Here is a 17,666-nt window from a genome sequence, read left to right as displayed (position 1 = left end):
GAGAATGTAAAATAGCTGTATTTCAGGTAGCAAAAGGAACTTTTTTGTAAGAACACAAACAGAAGCTTTTGTTAAGTTCAACCATAATAGAGTTTTTACTTACCATGTTGAGGCAGCCTAGTCAAATCTTATTTGTTCAGAAATTTACAGAGATGTTTCTAATCTATAGGGACACGGTAGCTCAGTGGCTAAGACACTAAGCTTGTTGACCAGAAAATGCAAGTAGAAAAATAGGGACCACCTTTGGTGGGAAGGTAAGAGTGTTGTGTGCGCCTTTGGTGTTTACTCATGCTGGTCACATGATCACGGAGTTGTCTTTGGACAGTGCTGGCTCTTCAGCTTTGAAATGAAGATGAGTACCATCCCCTAGAGTCGGGAATGACTAGCACATATGTGCGAGGGGAACCTTTACCTTATCTAATCTATGGTCTGTTAACATCTAATCTTTGGGTACACCATTGATAGAACCTGGCCAATTTGTTCTTTGGTCTTCAGCAAAATCAGAGAATGTAGATGTCTACCAAAATATTATATTTGGGTATATGCAGAAGTATGTACTTGTTTCTATCCAGAGCAATATTTCTCAACCTACTAACTTTTAAGATGTGTGGACCTCAGTTCCAGACATGGCTGGAAGAATCTGGGAGTTGAAAGCCACACATCTTAAAAGTTGCTAGGTTGAGAAACATTATTCTAGAAAGACTTGCATACATCCTCATTTTCCCAGCAGTGCAGTGTAGATTAGATGCTGTAATATGCAGGTTTAAGGTTTTGGATGTGAAACATCACATTTGGATGTATAAAGCAACAGAGAAATACAGCCTGGGCGGGCATGTAACAAGAACTAAGTAGGAACCAGGCAGGTTCGGCTTTTCTATACTTGAATGGGAGTCCTCTAGGAGAATGTTTCAAAACCTCAGCTGCTTTTAAAGATATATGTACTTCAACTTCCAGCATGCTGGCTAGGAAATTGTGGGAGCTGGAGACCACAAATCTTAAAGTGGCTGAGGCTGAAAAACTACAGCAGGGATCCCCAACTCCCAGTCCATGGACCGACACCGGTCCATGGCATGCCAGTAACCGGTCCATGCAAACAATCTAAGCCCCACCGCGGGATGTAGGCAGCATGTGTAACCATGCCCCCCCCCCCCGCCCGCAGAAAAACCTCTCTCTATGGAACTGGTTCCTGGTGCCCAAAAGTTTGGGGGCCACTGCTCTAGAGACTATTAAGGCTGTAGTTATACAAAAAAGTGGGAAAACATTTTGAAAGAAGGCACTGGCAAATCATGTTCATATTGTTCATAAAGTCACCAGGAGTCAAACTGGATTTGAAGGAGTCTTTATGTAACAATAAACTTAGCTCTCAACTGTATGGATGATTTAGTCATCTGGTATAATGGTTTCCAGAATGAGCATCTTTGCTAGAATGGTGATATGCAAAGGCTGTGCGTAGTAAAGCTTTTTATAATGACAAGCTAGCTTCACTTGATAAGCAGTTTTTTTTCTACAGACCAGAAGTCTATGGTTTCCAGCCTAAAAAAGGCTCCACTCTGGAGAAAGAATGTGTTATTTATCAAAAAGATACAGTAAAGAAGATCTGGGCCAACATCTGCTCTGTTTAAAGCCGCCATTGCTAAACAACTAAAAATGATTTTCACCATAGTTTATAATTCCATAGGAATTCTGGCTATGTTAATATGGGGAGGGGGTGGGAGCTCAGACAGCATTATTGCTGTGAGTTTGGCTGCAGTATATTTTGAAAGATTTCACGGCTTGGTAAAAAGGTTAATGCATCTTCATACAGCATGTTCACGCTGACACACAGTGGCTGGTGCTGTAGCTCTGTAACCCTACAAACAGCCAGAGTGCTCAAGGCACCTAACAGGAAAAGCAAAAACATCTTCAACAAAATTCTAGACCAAGAGCGTTCCTTTTTCACTGGATGAGACGGATGGGAAACAGAGGGTTCTGTAAAAACAACAACAATGGGAACAAAAAAGTGGTTATTAAACTGATCGCCAAATAAAAATAATCAATTCCATGCTAAACAGCAAAATTAATTTTGCCTCAGATCTAACTCCATAGATTCAAAGTACATCCAGTGTGAAATCATCTCTGCTATTTAAGGAATACAAAGCAGAACAAGTAAATTAATTGGACTCTTCCATGTTTAACTGATCCTATCAAGGCAAACATATGAAGGTTGTTAAACTCAACCCAAATAGTTCAGGGAACCTTCCTATCCAGCCAAGATCTTTCTGTACTTTTAAGACTTCTGCTCCCCAGAGAATGAGTGCTTTGATATTCGATTAATCTGTATTTTTTCCTAATGGCTAATATTAGCCTTGCTGATATAAAAAAGTAAAAGGCTACTAATATGGCTAAATTATATAACCACAATCTACTTCTCAGTTCTGAAAGCTGGCATCAGAAAGAGACTGGGCAAATAAAACATATCTCAGTAGATATGTGGATTGCTCACTTTTGCCATTTTTGGATTATCCCCACCCCCCACCCCATGAGTTTCCAGCTATCTTTAGACTATTAAAGACATATATATGTGCTGTGTCCTTATTGGTCTTTCTGTGACAGCATACAGTATTTACCAAACTTAGTCATGATAATTTCTTCCCTATTTCAGATAATTCTTATCTTTCTTTAGATAAGAACATTATTTTCTTACTTTGTTTTTCACCCTTTTCTCTTCTTTGTTGTGTTGTCATTTTCTGCTTTGCAATTCTAAGGGCATCATACTCTCTTCTCCGACGTTCTTTCTCTTCAGCCTTCTCCCGCTTACGTAGTTCCTTCTCTTGAGCCTCTCTTGCTTGCCGCTCTGCTTCACGCTTCTTCTCCAGCTCTGCACACAAGCATAAACCCAAAATATTTCTTTTAGAAGACTGCACCTTCACACTGCTTTATCCAATTGCAGATTTATCGGATTAAAAAGTTGCATTTACCCAACAGGCTCTCCTGAATTTGTATCCAGCACAACCAAGATTGCCTGCAAGGCCAATCTATCAATTTCTATGCTGTAACATAGGAAGTTTTGAGAACACAGAATAGCAGTGATGGCTTCTCTTCACCAGTCATAGCCAGCCAAATTGTTGTGGTCCGCCAGCAGCCTGCAGAGCTGGCATCAGAGTTGGACAGGGAGGAGGTTGGGAAGGAACATGGGCCAGTGCTGCAGTCTGGGGAAGGCTCTGATGAGGGCTCTGTGTCGTAGGCAGAGAGGGGGCAAGGACCATCTGGGGGTTATGTGCTGCCTCGTGAACCTCCAGAGTTGGACAGCAGCAAGGCAGAGGAACAGGCTCCCCCTGTTCCCAGTGTGCACGTGCGCAGAGCTGCCAGAAGGCAAGAACAGTTGAGACAGAAGGGATGACTTTGGAGTAAGTCTTGGAGGTGATTGGCCCCTCCCATAGGACATAAAGGAGGAGCAAAGGCACATGAGCCTTTGCAGGAAGCAACTTGGTTCATGCTGGTCAGTTTACCTTCTGAAGCTCTGTTTTGATTCTTTACTCTGTGTGGCCTTGCCAAGCTAATTGCCAATTAAGCCTTTGGCAGTGTGGCAGTGTGTCAAGGAAGATAAAGGTAGGTCTTATCAGCCTTATCCCGAAGGAATTTTGCAGCCTACTGTAGAACTCCTTACAACTACTAGTCAAGAATGCAAGTAAGGACTGTGACATTGATGCTATTATACATCTTAGCACAAATGATCTGACCCCAAAAGATGTATTTTTTATGAAGAATGATTTCCAGAGCTTGGGGTACGAACTTAGTAGTATAGGTTGTAGGATTATCTTTTCAGAGGTTTTACCAGTATATAAGGAACAAAAAGGGAAGGGCCAGCGTGTAGCAGAGTTTAATGTGTGGCTAAAGGAGCGGTGTAAAAGGGAAGGCTTTGGTTTTATTAGTCATGATGTCTGCAGCTGGTCCAATGAAAAACTGTACAAAAGAGATGGTTTGCACCCATCCAAGAAAGGGACTGAGTTACTTGGCATTAAATTCACAGATTTTCTGGATAAACATTTAAACTGAACAGCGGGGACAGAGAATTAATTGATACAGAACATTTCTGTCCCCAGCAATCTAAAATTCATAGGGTTATCAGTGCATGTAACATAGATGTTTGTGCGGGTAAGATTATCACTCCTGCTGTCAAGCAAAACCAAGCATTTTATAGTGAGTGCCATACCATGTGCATGAATCATACAAGTGGCAAGAAAATTGGGGCAGTCAGGCATAACACAGGTTATGTAGACAGTAAACACAGGGTCAATCAAAATGGACTCAAATGTCTATACATCAATGCACAGAGTTTGAGGAATAAACAGGGTGAATTAGAAATTCAAGTAAATGAAGGCAGATACGATATTGTTGCCATTACAGAAACTTGGTGGGATGAAACCCACAAATGGAACATACAGCTAGAAGGATTTAAATTATTTAAAAGAAATAGACCAAATAAAAGAGGAGGTGGGTTTGCACTATATTTAAGAAATAACTACATCTCTACAGAAATAGAGCACAACAATGATGAGAACTATCTTAAATGCATTTGGGTCAATATTAAAGGTTGGGGGGGGGGGATGACATTGCCATAGGTCTATACTACAGGCCACCCAACCAAGCAGAGGAAGTAGATGAACTTTTTGCTAGTCAGCTAACTAAGGTATGTAGGAAGCACACCACAATAGTAATGGGGGATTTTAACTACCCTGACATCAACTGGGAAATAAACTCTGCACCAAGTGGAAGATCCAACAGGTTCCTAACAAACCTAGCAGACAACTTTGTTTCCCAAAAAGTAGAGAATGGAACAAGGGGATCAGCCATATTGGACTTAATTCTCACTAACAGAGAAGAAATGATAGAAGGTGCTGAAGCCACAGGAACCCTGGGGGCAAGTGACCAAGCAATATTGGAATTCAACATTATGCAAACACAAGTAGTAGAACAAAGTCAAACTAGAATCTTGGACTTTAAAAGAGCTAATTTCAATAAACTTAAGAGAGAGCTTGGGAAGAATTCCATGGATGAGAATCCTCAAGGGGAAAACAACTCAAGAAGCTTGGGAAATTTTGAAAAATGAGATTACAAAAGCCCAGTCTAGCACAATACCAATGAGGAAGAAAAATAACAGCTCCCAAAAGAAACCCTTCCAACTCTGCTATTGTATTTTATTTGGGACTCATTACGGGCTGTGAATGAATGTAACTCACAGCCTTTGAAATAAAAATAGGGTTTTGGGGAGTAAGTGTGTGCTTTTTACTCTATCAGGAAGCCTAGGTCAGAACACAAATCAACTCTTCAATACATAGCCGTTTTGTAATATATAAATATAGATAGACCTCAACTTATGACAATTGAGAAATTTGTTAAGTGAGTTTTGTCCCATTTTACAACTTTTCTTGCCACATTTGTTAAGTGAATTACTGCAGTTGTTAAAGCGAATCTGGTTTCCCACTGACTTCTTGTCAGAAGTCACAAAAGGAGATCACATAACTGTGGGACACTGCAACCGTCATAAGTATGAACCAATTGCCAAGCATCCAAATGGATATTACATGACTATGGGGATGCTGCTGTGAAAAACAGTTGTAAGTCACTTTTTTTCAGTGCCGTTATAACTTTGAAATGTCTCTAAATGAACTATTGTAAGTCAAGAACTACCTGTACGGCATACTATCAATAATAAACACTGAAAACATTTTAAATATGCTGAAATGGCTGGGTCGATTTTCTAAAGCAACAGCATTTAGATAGAAGACAGAAATTTGACAATTCAGAATGGTGACTGGAAAGTGAATAAATATATTGGAGGCAACCATGAAGAGAGGCCCTCAAATCTTCTCTGGAATAGAAAGGACATATAAGGCAATAACATGAGCCACTTGAAATAGTCTTTCATCTGTATTAATGGGTAGGCAGAGTTCCCATCTGGAACTTCTTGGTACGTTCATTATGTCAAGGAGTTCCATTTCTGTACATTAAATATATGTAAGTTCCCTATTTAGGAATGACTTAATAATGGGGGAGGCAGGAATATTTTACCCAGCACAGTCAAAAGGAGATTCAGATGCATTCCCCCCCCCCTGAAAAACCCAAGAAGTAAAAGGCTGCTAATTCAACAGAAAAGCCTATAAAAATAGCATTAATAACCAAAAGTAGTTATTATTTCTTTTCTTTTAAAAAAAAGCCCATGTACCAAATTTTGCTTTGGAACAGAAAGCTATTTTAATCTCAGCTTGAATTGTTTAAGAATTGCTTAAGAATGTTAATCTCTCTTGTGACTAATCATTACCTACTAAAGAAGTGGGAGGAAGTGAGGGATTGTGTAAGAAAATTAATTTTATTCAAGAACTTGATAACAGATTTCATTCTTAAGCACGAGAATGATCTGGATGGTGCCAGTGAAAGTCATCTGAGTGTCCTCTCTGACAAGACTAAGTGAAATAGTCAATAGCTTACTGAAGGGCTGTTGGAGAGGGAGGGAGAGGGAGAGAGAAAGAGAGAGAGAGAAAAACTGGCACAAAAATAATAATATGCTGCCAATAACATTTTGACTACACACTATGAAAAATGTCCTGTTCGTGGCAGACGGTGATTCTTCCCAGTCATATAAAATCTTTAGATCAAAAAGGATTTACAATTGAAACATGCTAATATTTTGTCACAGTCAAATATCTTTCAGGCAAACTATGAGAGAGTTCAGCTTGGGGGCGGTGGGGGGGGGGAGTACTGTATCTTATAGACAGCAAAAGACCATTCTATTCTACAAAACAAACTATATCCACAACCTTAACTTTGTGAGTGTGTGCATGTGTCTGTATTGGAAAAAAAGCACTGTATCCTGGAGGATGTAGCTGCCCTTTGTATTCCAGCAAGATTGCATCAACAACCTCCCACTTTTCTGTGTGTGTGTATCTATTAGCAACTGAATATAGTTCTTTATATAGGGTAGCAGTCACATTGGATTTGAACAAATATCTACTGCCTATCATTTGTACTCCATTTTTCTACCAATTAGTCCAACTATAAAGGCAGCTTGACCTCAAGGATAACATAACCTGACTTCCCAATTCATGTTCTTCTCACCAATGACATAATAATGGCTTAAATTAAAGCTGCAATACTGAGGGAACTGGAAAGCAGCACAAAAAGAAGAAATATACATCACGTTCTTTAGACATTTCCTTCAGGCACATCATTTAATTTGTATCGGGCCAAGGAACTGATCTCTGATACCGGTTTTCAGATGATTCATCATAGGGTGAATTACGACACTCCACATGTGAACACTTGATAAAATTGTTAAGTGTGGGATGGGAAGGAAACTATTCTCTCAAACAGGGCATTGATCCTGGATAATCTCCATTCTATATACTGGTGTAAAAAAATCTCCACTTCCCAAATGCAATCAATGCATCTTGAATAACTTTTTCTCTCCCACCTGGCGTGGAAAGCCCCCCCCCCACACTAACACAAAACCCCCCCACACTCGATCCACATTTACAAGCAAGTCAAAGAGTTAATTTGTTAAGGGAAGTGAGGGAGATAGATCTAATTTAGAGTACAGATATAAGCATACTAGAAAATAAGAATGTAGCGTAAGTCAGAATGAATAGGAAATAATGATCTATAACACAGAAAACAAATATAGATCAAAAAGCCTGGTGTTAACTCAATTTAGTGACAAAATGCTTGCTTCACTGGTAATGAGCCCCATTTGAGTTAAAAACCTATCCTGTGTAAATGAGTTGTGTCATTCCCCAAAGAAAGCCCACATCACAAAATGAAATAGAATTGTTAAATTTACCCTGTTCTTTCTGTAACTTTCGTTGCCTCTCACGATCTAATTCAGACTGGAGGACTCTCATATGCTGCAGTACCTTTGAGAGACACATATATTAGATTTTACAGATATATTATTAGGAGATACACATGAGTTAGGTTTTACATTTACAGAACTAGGAGGAAAAGATAGCATCCTTTTCTTTACGCACATAGAAACTGATCTTAGGAAAGATGTTTACAAAAGAGAAAGTTAATTTGGCCAGTCCCAAAAGTATTTCTTAGATCAAGACGACTCAAGAAGCCAAATGCCATTTAATCCAACTCCTCATTTCTCCACCCAAAGGCATAATCCATTAGTGGACACCCCCACATAGACCTAGATATACAGTGCAGAGTACAATGTACCACTAATAAAGAACAAACACATGGAGTAATGCCCACAGAGCAAATAATTTCCCATTAATGAAGCAAGCGAACAAAGTCACATATTACAAAAAGGAAGGGGAGAGGAACAAAGCCCTCAACCTTGGTGAGAATTCAATTCCAACTGAAAAGTGAAAAAATTCATTTGATCCATGAGCATTTAATATTAAATTATTATCTTGTACACAAACTTTCAGCAAATAATTTACACAAATATCTCGATGTTTGTTCTTGAATGCCAAGGAAAATAAAAAGAAAGTGATACGATTAGGTCTTAAGCACTTCCTGCCAACGAACATGTACTGTATCTTCCATCTTTGAAGCATTACTTAAGCATCGGAATCAAAGCCACAACACATCACATGAATTATTATAATATAAAACTGTATTAGAGAACATCTAGAACAGGGGTGTCAAACTGGATTTTCTTCCAGGGCCAGATCAGCATTGTAGTTCTCCTCGGTGGACACACACACACACCCATGCCCTGTTTTAGCTGGCAGGATGCTGCAGGAGGCTGTCCAGGCCAAAACTGGGGTGTAGAGGGTCACTTACAGGGGGCCCCAAGCCATGTTTTTGCTAGCAGAGGTACTGCAGGCCAGTCCTTTGCTATTTGCAGGCCAGATTTAAGCACCCCACGGACCAAATCCAGCCTGCGGGCCTTGATCTAGAATATTAATTCAAGTATGTGTTATGGAAAACATCTTTGCTTCAAAACAGATTAAATTGGTCACCTTAAAAATCAATATATATTAAGTACCTTAAACACAACGGCCCTGGAGCTTACTGGAGTAAGCTCAACCCGTTTGACTAGTATTTGTCATTAGCTGTTCTTGTTTGATTCTTTAAGTGTATCCCTCTGGCCAGGCTGCCAACCCCGGCAATCCCTCTAGGGATCTGGCTACTGTACATGCAACTGTCAGGCCCTGGATTAAGGCTGGAATGATAGCAGGAACCGTTGAGTTTATGAACTTGAATGACAGGATCTCCATAACATTGCATAAATGTTTGCTAGCATCATTCTGTGTACTTTTTCTAAATGCCACAAGGGGTTACTTCCCAAAGTCCAGCATCCCTCTTAATGTTCTCTGCAGATGGAATGATTGCTCTGGAGGCAGACATAGAAAACTGCTATCAGCTGCAATATCTGTGCAGAAAGAATCTGTTGTTCCCTGCTAAGCCACGTTTTCTGAGGAACTGAAGTTGTCACTGTCCTCTCCCTTGAGGGCAACCTGGTGAGCAGGTGTCTAGACAGTTGTAAATATGGATGAGCTGAATTCGCAAGTGTCCTATCCACATCATCACCTGGATGCCAAAACAAACGGAAGGGGAAAAGGCCCCGACTTGTGGAATTGGTCCTTCCCATATGCAAATATGAGGAACATCCAGCGAGCCTGCTTAATGGGAGCATGCAAATTCTGCTTAGCATATAGAGGCTGGTTAATTGTCTGGAATGATACCCTCAGCTTTGGATCTTAAGCTCTTCATCCTAAAAATCTGTCATCTAATCAATCAGTTCAGCAGCTTGAGGCTTCGAATTGCTCTTAAAGACCTCCTTCAATACATAAATACAATTGAGAATATACTGGAATTCCTTTCCCAGGTTGACAAGCTGGCTTCTCACAGATGGTACATAGCAAGGGTCCCCAACCCCCAAGCCCTGGACTGGTACCAGTCCATGGTCTGTTAGAAACCAGGTTGCACAGCTGGAGATGAGTGGCGAGCAAGCAAAACCACAACCAACCAAAATGTTGGGGACTACGGGTATATAGCGTCTCACCCTTTGTTGTTTTCCCCAATCTCTAAAACTAGGGAAAGCAAGAATCGTCTCTGAATTTCAGTGCAGTTGGATAGTCTTCAGAAGCCATGTGTCTTTGCTAATACTATCTTAAGTGTGGCAAAAGGATGGCAGATGCTCACCCACCTACCTAGAAGGTGGTGGAGTTAATTTGAGGAACACTTCTTATGGAATTTATCTGCCTCAAAGTCTCTCTTGAGTATGGTTGCCATCTTGTAAGGTCATGGGAAGAAGGAAACAGAAGTGTTTATTATAATAATCCTGGGGAGAAAAGAAGGTAGGGCTCTTTTCCTATGCCTGCTCTTCTCCCTTCCAGATACTGATAACAAGGAACCCTCTTATTCTTGTTCTCAACCAGGACAGGCTCAATTGATTCCCCAAAGGTTACTTATTCTACCATAGTGGTGCATCTGCCCATGATTGAGTTATACGTTGTGTCTCACTGCTATCTCTAGCCATACATTGTAGACTGCCTAGAGCTGTGTCTGCTGTTAGTTACATTGTTCTATGTATTGTGGCTGCATCCTCTCGCAGGAGCTTCTTTTCAATACCTTGAAAATTTGAAGGAAACTCACCCAGTGAACACCATAAAACTTGCCATTCTAAAGATTTTTAATATTTGAAGAGCAGTTTTTAAAAAAAAACTAATTCCAAATGTGATTAGAAAATGTGGTTCAGTCAAGCTTTAGAGGCTATGTTACAACTATGAGCTTAATTGCAAACCCCTTGACTCCCAATCACTCAATTCACAAGCTGACTCCCAAAACCCAGTTCTTATGATCTACTCTTGAGGAGTATTTGGGTGATCTCACTAGCTCTCTTTTCTGCCAGCCAGCCAGGGTTCAACCTCTGGCTATTGATGTCCATCATAATGTTGCCCCTGTCCTTTAGGTACAATACTAGTTCACCACATCCTCACTATTGTCTGCCAGCTCTTAATATGCAAAAAAAAAAAAAGGCCCTAGAAAAAACCGCCTGTAGTATTTTGGTTTTTTAAAAAAAAGGTTTTACAGTTCATTTTTTTTATTTTTGAATTTGGACATTTTTGTACCTTGGAGTATTATTTTTAAAAAATGAGAAAATGACCCAGAATATTAAGAAACTGTCTCAAAGGTGAAAGAAAAATATTGCATCAAAAGAAAAAGTGAATTAACTTACCCTGACAGCTGCCAGTTTACACTGTTTTTCATCCAAGCAATCTCCAGCTACCTTCGCTAGTGTTGGATCCAAAGGGTTGTCTTTCAGATCAAGCCATTTCAGGTTCTAAAAAGAAAATGCGTAGAAAACTAGGCCCAGATCATGATTTTCAGTTTTACTCTTTGGAAGCATTCTGAAGTGGCGCAGTGGTTAGAATGCAGTACTGCAGGCTACTTCTGCTGACTGCCAGCTGACTGCAGTTTGGCCATTCGAATCTCACCAGTCTCAAGGCTGACTCAGCCTTCCATTCCTTCTGAGGTGGGTAAAATCCAAACTGTTGGGGACAATATATAAGCCGCTTAGAGAGGGCTATGAAGCAGCATATAAGTCTAAGTGCTATTGCTATTCTAACTAGTACTGCCCTCAATGTTTCAGAGAAGGAACAGCAAGAACAGATACACTAAATGCACCCTTCTTTCTGGACAATGATAGAAAAATCTCCAATATATCTTAGGCTAAACCCAATCCAAGAGTTCTAAGAGAACAGAATTACCTTGAGTTGGGCAAAACTAACAGGCAAAGTAGTCAATCGATTGTTCAACAGATCCAAGTGTTGCAAGTTGATCAAGCGTCCAAAGTCTGATGGTAGATTCTGAAGCCGATTTTTGCTTAAATCCAATTTTACCAGATGGGTCAAGCTGCAGAACTCTGACTGGAACCCAAACACAAAACAATGCAATTTCTAGGAATAAGCCTAATTAAATTATATCTGAGCAACGATACAGAGGACTGACATGTTAGAAAACTGAGAAGTGATATCTAAGGATGGAGGTTCAAAGACTTTAAAGCCAGTTTCTCTCTTAAGCTGGTTATAAAATGGGAACACAAACTGTCTTGTCGTGGTATAGGGTTTCCTGTCTCTTCATTGTGAAATGAAAACGTGTACATTAAAAAACTATTAACTGTATGCCCTTCCACTTATCTGATATATGGGTTTGCACCACATTTTTAAGGGACATAAACATGTTTTGATTTGCTTAGTGTATTGCATATATCCAGCTACTGTGATTTATAACCACAATTTATGGCTTAGAAACTCAATCTATAAATTGTTTACACTCTTATTTTCAGTAACTCTTGCTTCCAATAATCAATGGCTTTATCTCAGAAAATAACAGCTAAAGCTCCTTTCCTTTTACCACAGAAGACTGTGTGTAACATCAATAATGAAAAGTTCCTCCAAGATATAAGGTTAAAACTCACCGGTAAAGTAGCAAGATTATTACAGGACAAATCCAAAACTGTCGCCTTTGGAAGTCCTGTCTGAAAAAGAGCCGAAGAATTAGAATTAAAAATTATACTGTACATTTATTAACTGACAATAAATGACTGTAATATTAATATTACATTGCAATACCAGAAACCTTCAGAACTGAATATTTTCTATAATATGAGCAAGCTTTCATTTTCATTAGATAGCAACATCCCAAAAATGTTCATTTACCATACAAGCGGTTCTCACTTAACTACAATCCAACAATACTACCCTCTGTTCTCAAAGTTACAACTGCCGTACCACCACCATCACCACCCATGGTCATATGATCACATGCAATCACATTTTGGGCACTTGGCAAGCAGCTTGCATTACAACCATTGCCGCATCCCACATCACATCACCATTGTCAACATTTTTGCCAGTTTCTGGTGTTTCAGAAAATGCCCATTCGAGAGAATGGATTTACACATACTTGCTTAATGACTGTGGTAACTTGCTTTACAACAATCATAAAAACAGCTGCAAAATTGAGTCAGATCACATGGTGACCACTTAATGGTTAGAATATGGTACACATATGCATTACAGTATGGTATGCTGGTTTGACTGCTGCGGACAGGAAGGCCCTACAGAGAGTGATCAATTTGGCACAAGAAACCATTGGTTGCCCTCTAACACCACTGGATGACATCACCAGATCTCGCTGCTTTAGCAGAGTAAGGAAGATACTCAGAAATGATTCACACCCTGGTCAGTGACTCTTCGCGCTTCTACCATCTGGCAGAAGACATCAAAGCATAGCCAGCCAAACAAACAGGTTTAAAAATAGTTTCTATCCTTGGGCTGTCAGAGTCTTAAACACAATCACAATCACTCCACGCACATGTGGAAATGTATGACTAGTTTTTCTTTCTTTTTCCTAATTACTTGTATAGGGATTATTCTTTATACTATTTGTTGTTTGTATTTGTTGTCATGGATTGCACCAGTGAGGCTAAAACCAATTTTGTTGTATATATGATGCACAATCATAATAAAGGCTATACTAATGACTGAGCATCAAAATTCTAGGCTCAATTATGATAAAGACTACCTATATTATAGTTATGGCCTGATATCTATCTCAATTTGGAATTCAATTATATCAGGGGTGTCCAAACTTGGGAACTTTAAGACTTGTGGACTTCAACTCCCAGAATTCCCCAGCCAACCATGCTGGCTGGGGAATTCTGGGAGTTGAAGTCCACAAGTCTTAAAAGTTCCCAAGTTTGGACACCCCTGAATTATATCATTAAAATCCCATGAGATTTGTCAATGAGTTAGAAATGGGGCTTTGGGTTATTCTTTTTTTAAACTGAGATACATGAGGCAATGGAAATCAGATGTTGCTCACGTAACTGGAAATGATATACTATCATTCCTACATGCTCTACTTGATCAAATATTTTCTTTCCACCCACTGTGATTTCATATGCTCTTTTCCATTATCCCACCTTCAGCCTGTTTAAAGACTGCTGTTTCCCATGGAAGGAAACAGGAATTTCAAGATAAACTGCTGAGAAGGGGATAGGAAGCTTAATTCACCCCGCCTACTCCTATGAACTTGAGCAGAGCTTCACAAAATTTTACAAGATGGGAAAGCCACAGAGTTTATGGATTTCTGTTTGTATTATCTGGAGTTTCATAACCAGCTGAAAGATATGAAGCTTTGAGAAAATTAAACTTTTCTGAAGTTTGACAATCTAGAAGTTTCTACAAAATAAAAGGCAACAATACCTGAACAAGAAACAACTTTCCCACAATCCACATACAAAAAATGCACACGATGGGGATTTCAGGGGAAATCTGAAATCTCTTGACTGGTTTCCATCATGTGCATCTTTTGTACTTGTGCAGTTTCAGACAACACGTCATGATGCTGGGCTGCTGACTCCAGAAAGCAAAACAGCAATAGGGCTTTGAATGTTTCTTGAAGAAAAATGTATATGGATTGTGGGAAAATTTCTTCTTCTTCAGGTATTGTTGCGTTTTATTTGTGATCCCCTGCTGTTAAATATGGCTAATATCAAGAATAAATGGAAAGCCTACACTTTAATGAAATCTACACAGTATTTCAGTGGTGCAATGACACAGCAGTTCAGATGTTGAAGCTTGTTGGCTGGAAAGCCGACATCCCATGTTCGAGAGCCGAGCATTGCACAATGGGATGAACTCCCAACCCAACCCAGCAATTAGAAAGCATGAAAATGTGAGTAGATAAATAGGTATGCTTTGGTGGGAATGTAACAACTCTGTGATGTCATGCTGGCCATATGTCCACAGAAATGTCTTCAGATGTCTTTGGATTCAATGGCCCTTGAAAAGGAGATGAGCACTGCTCCCTAGTCAGCAATGACAAGCAGAGTAAAATCCACAGGGACCTTTTTACTGTGTTTCATAATTATGTCACAATTATGTTATAGACCTGTTATTTCTACAGGCCATAAAAAAACAGATACCTACCAGCTCCTTAACTGGAACTTCATTCAGATCACATAAACTTAAATCTAATTCATTGCCATCCAGTTTGTCCTTCAAATTAATTCCTTTTCCTCCAGATTTTGCCATAATTTCCAATGAAGAAAAATTATCCTGCTAATCTGATAAATATACTTATGTTCCTAAGAAAATAGAAAGATTCAGATTTCACATATTAGATAAATACTGTAGATAAATACCGGTATTATTAGCTGGTTACTTTACTGAAATATTGTTGTATCTTTAATTTATGTTAATAATAAACACTATCTGTGCTGGTTATATTAAAAAGCAAACCCTATAGAATATAGCAACCATTAGCAATTATAGCTTTGTATTGGCTCAGAAGCTAAGCTAGGTCAGTCCTGGTTAAAACCTGAAATTGTGGCTACTAGGGAATGTCAGAGCTGGGGGGGGGGGGGGAGGCTACAAAGTTGAAAAGCACCCTAGAAACAGGCTGTGCCAAATAACTTTTCTACTGTTCTTTTTAAAAAAACTCTTATGTGGGAAGCTGGCAGGTGACTCTCCAGAATCTATGGGACATCATACTGAGAAAGCTCTGTCACTTAGAACAATCCACCTAACTTCATTCTCTAAAAAAAGGGTGGGTGGAAATATTCCTTCAGCCAGACATTCCAGCTCCAAGCTGTTCAGGGTATTAAAGTCAGCACCAAGAGTCTGAAATGGGGCTAGAACTATACAGTGAAAAGATAGGCATCTAGTGCCCTTTTCTCGAAAGCGAGTGATCACTTGAGCAGGAAAAAGAAGTTAAGCTTAAATTAAAGAAAGGGCATCTTTCACTGTATCCCAGAGACAGCCCTGGGATGGAAGCAAAGGGAGCTTCCTAATCTTGTGGAATTAAATCCACCAAAACTATTTGATATGACGTCCCTTCCAATTTTTCACAGTTGGTGTTGGAATACTGAAAAGAACTGCAAAATGAACGTTTATTACTTGCAGATAAAGTTTAAATCCTTTTTTTTAAAGAGCAGGAGCCCACTGCTTTTCATCAGGTGATACAGGCGTTTTTTTTTTCCTCCCTAGTGATAATTGCCAGTGGGGAACTCTGCAGCTGCTGAAATCTCTGTCAAGCCAGGATAAGGAAGGAAACAGTGTGAAACCATACTAAGTGTGAATCAGATATTTTTGAAATTAACAGAATAACACCCTGCTCAGGCAGGAAACCTAAATACCACTTCAGATAAATGATTGTCCAATCTCTTCTTTAAAAATTTCCAGTGTTGGAGCATTCAGGACTTCTGGAGGCAAGTTGATTCATTGTTCTGTTAGGAAGTTTCTCCTTAATTCCAGGTTCCGTTTTCACAGATTTTGTGGCTTTGCAATCCTTAGCTAACCGGACCAGTTTAGCTAAAGGTTTCCGAGATTGACTAAGCCCACAGGGCAGGACCCGCTTAACGTTGGTGTTAAATCGAAACGGGGGTGACTACTGGAGCAGAGCCCTCTCCAAGACGTGCGAGCCACGGAGTCAACAGGACGAAAAGAGGCACCGAGAGAGAGAGGGGGGCACTCCCCCGCCGCCCAGCCCAGCCCGGAGTGGACTTTGGACTTCTCCGCTCAAGAGCAACCCTCGTCCCTCTCTCCGGTGCCAGAACAGAAGCCCCTCCTGGGCAGCGACTCCAAAGAGGCCCCGCAGCAGCAGGAGTTACACCCCCTTCCTCCCGTACTAGCTAGTGCTACCCACCCACCCGCCTTGCCACGCCACGCTAGCCGACGAGGACGGCAACGGCAGCAGGCAAGCCGAAAACCAAGCGAGCCGGTGGGCGTGAGAGACAGAGAGGCGCCCCCACCCGCCGCAACCTACCCCTCTGGACGCCAAAGACCAAAGGGTGGTGGGGGTGGTGGGTGGGGAGAGCCCTCTGCGCCGAAGGAGACCCGCGCGCGGAGACGCCCCACTCACTCACGCGCCACTGCCGCGCCTGCCCGGGCCAGCCGCTTCCGGACCTCTCTCTCTCTCTCTAGGTCTCCCTCCCACGTTTTAGAACCAGCGAGAGAAGCCACGTAGCAGCGAGAACGCCCAGCGGAAATCAGGAAATGGCCTCGCAGCGCCCTCCGGAGGCTATAAATGCCCTGCCGCTCAGTTTAACCCTATTAATCCCGGTGTTGGGGGGGGGGGGGGGAGGAGTTATGCTCGGGAAGGTGCTATTAGAATATTAGATCGTCGTCATCCCAGCGAGTCCGCAAGCGGCAGTTTCCTTTTTTTATTTTATTTTAAAAGCGGAATAGAAAGTGTAGCAGCCATAAAGTGAAATAAGGGGCGTGCATGAGCGCCCCAACGTGCCTACCGTCCCTGTCCTACTGTCCCCACTTACTCGTATCTATTTCCTGTATTCATAATCATATTTATACTTATATCTGTTATCTTATACATGCTTGACAAAATAAGTTAAATTAAATCCACAGTTCGTTTAAGCTTCTCCAGGATACAGAAGGCGTTAAGCTGAAAACTTCCCAGTTGGTGACAATAAGCACAATAGGGTATACTTTTTAATAACTGTGTGGAAGTGCTTTGCCGCTTCCTTCTACCGATCTTTTTGCAATTCCTCAGGTCTAGTCGACACCCTCACGGAGTCCTAATTGGGTCGACCATTGTCTAGTCCAGCTCTTAACTGGCTTCTGTTACAATGCTCTGTGTCTCTTTGTTTTTGAGCATTTATTAATTTTTGCCAGAAGGAAAATGTAGCAGGAGCAGCGTGAACA

The 17,666-nt window shown here is 40.7% G+C and overlaps 1 protein-coding gene across 4 annotated transcripts; it reads right to left on the bottom strand.

The window, feature by feature from the left end:
• Positions 1-1,323: 1,323 nt before the first annotated feature.
• Positions 1,324-17,008, bottom strand: LRRC59 (leucine rich repeat containing 59). 4 transcript variants are annotated; one of them, XM_081934199.1, is made up of 8 exons: positions 16,871-17,008; positions 14,934-15,091; positions 12,416-12,475; positions 11,706-11,864; positions 11,174-11,278; positions 7,817-7,889; positions 2,684-2,857; positions 1,324-1,968 (listed from the first exon to the last, which is right to left on the bottom strand). In XM_081934199.1, the coding sequence occupies exons 2-8, from the start codon at positions 15,036-15,038 to the stop codon at positions 1,727-1,729; spliced, it is 918 nt and encodes a 305-aa protein (XP_081790325.1). In that variant the 5' UTR covers positions 15,039-15,091; positions 16,871-17,008; the 3' UTR covers positions 1,324-1,726. The 4 variants fall into 4 exon arrangements, with proteins under 4 accessions (XP_081790325.1, XP_081790326.1, XP_081790328.1 ...); XM_081934200.1 differs by having other exon boundaries at positions 16,867-16,999; XM_081934202.1 differs by lacking the exon at positions 16,871-17,008 and adding an exon at positions 16,142-16,509.
• Between the last annotated feature and the right edge of the window lie 658 nt (positions 17,009-17,666).

This window comes from Natrix helvetica (assembly GCF_964273705.1).
Source record: "Natrix helvetica genome assembly, chromosome: 1".
NCBI classification, from domain to species: Eukaryota; Metazoa; Chordata; class Lepidosauria; order Squamata; family Natricidae; genus Natrix; species Natrix helvetica.
The sequence above is the reverse complement of the archived record's forward strand: the minus strand, read 5'-3'. Positions and strand labels throughout refer to the sequence as shown.

Coding starts and splice junctions, on each gene's coding strand:
- LRRC59 (XM_081934199.1), bottom strand. CDS start 15,038: ATGGCAAAATCTGGAGGAAAAGGAATTAATTTGAAGGACAAACTGGAT. Junction 12,476..14,933: donor AAGTTCCAGTTAAGGAGCTG/GTAGGTATCTGT, acceptor GCTCTTTTTCAG/ACAGGACTTCCAAAGGCGAC. Junction 1,969..2,683: donor AGAAAAGGGTGAAAAACAAA/GTAAGAAAATAA, acceptor TTGTTTTTACAG/AACCCTCTGTTTCCCATCCG.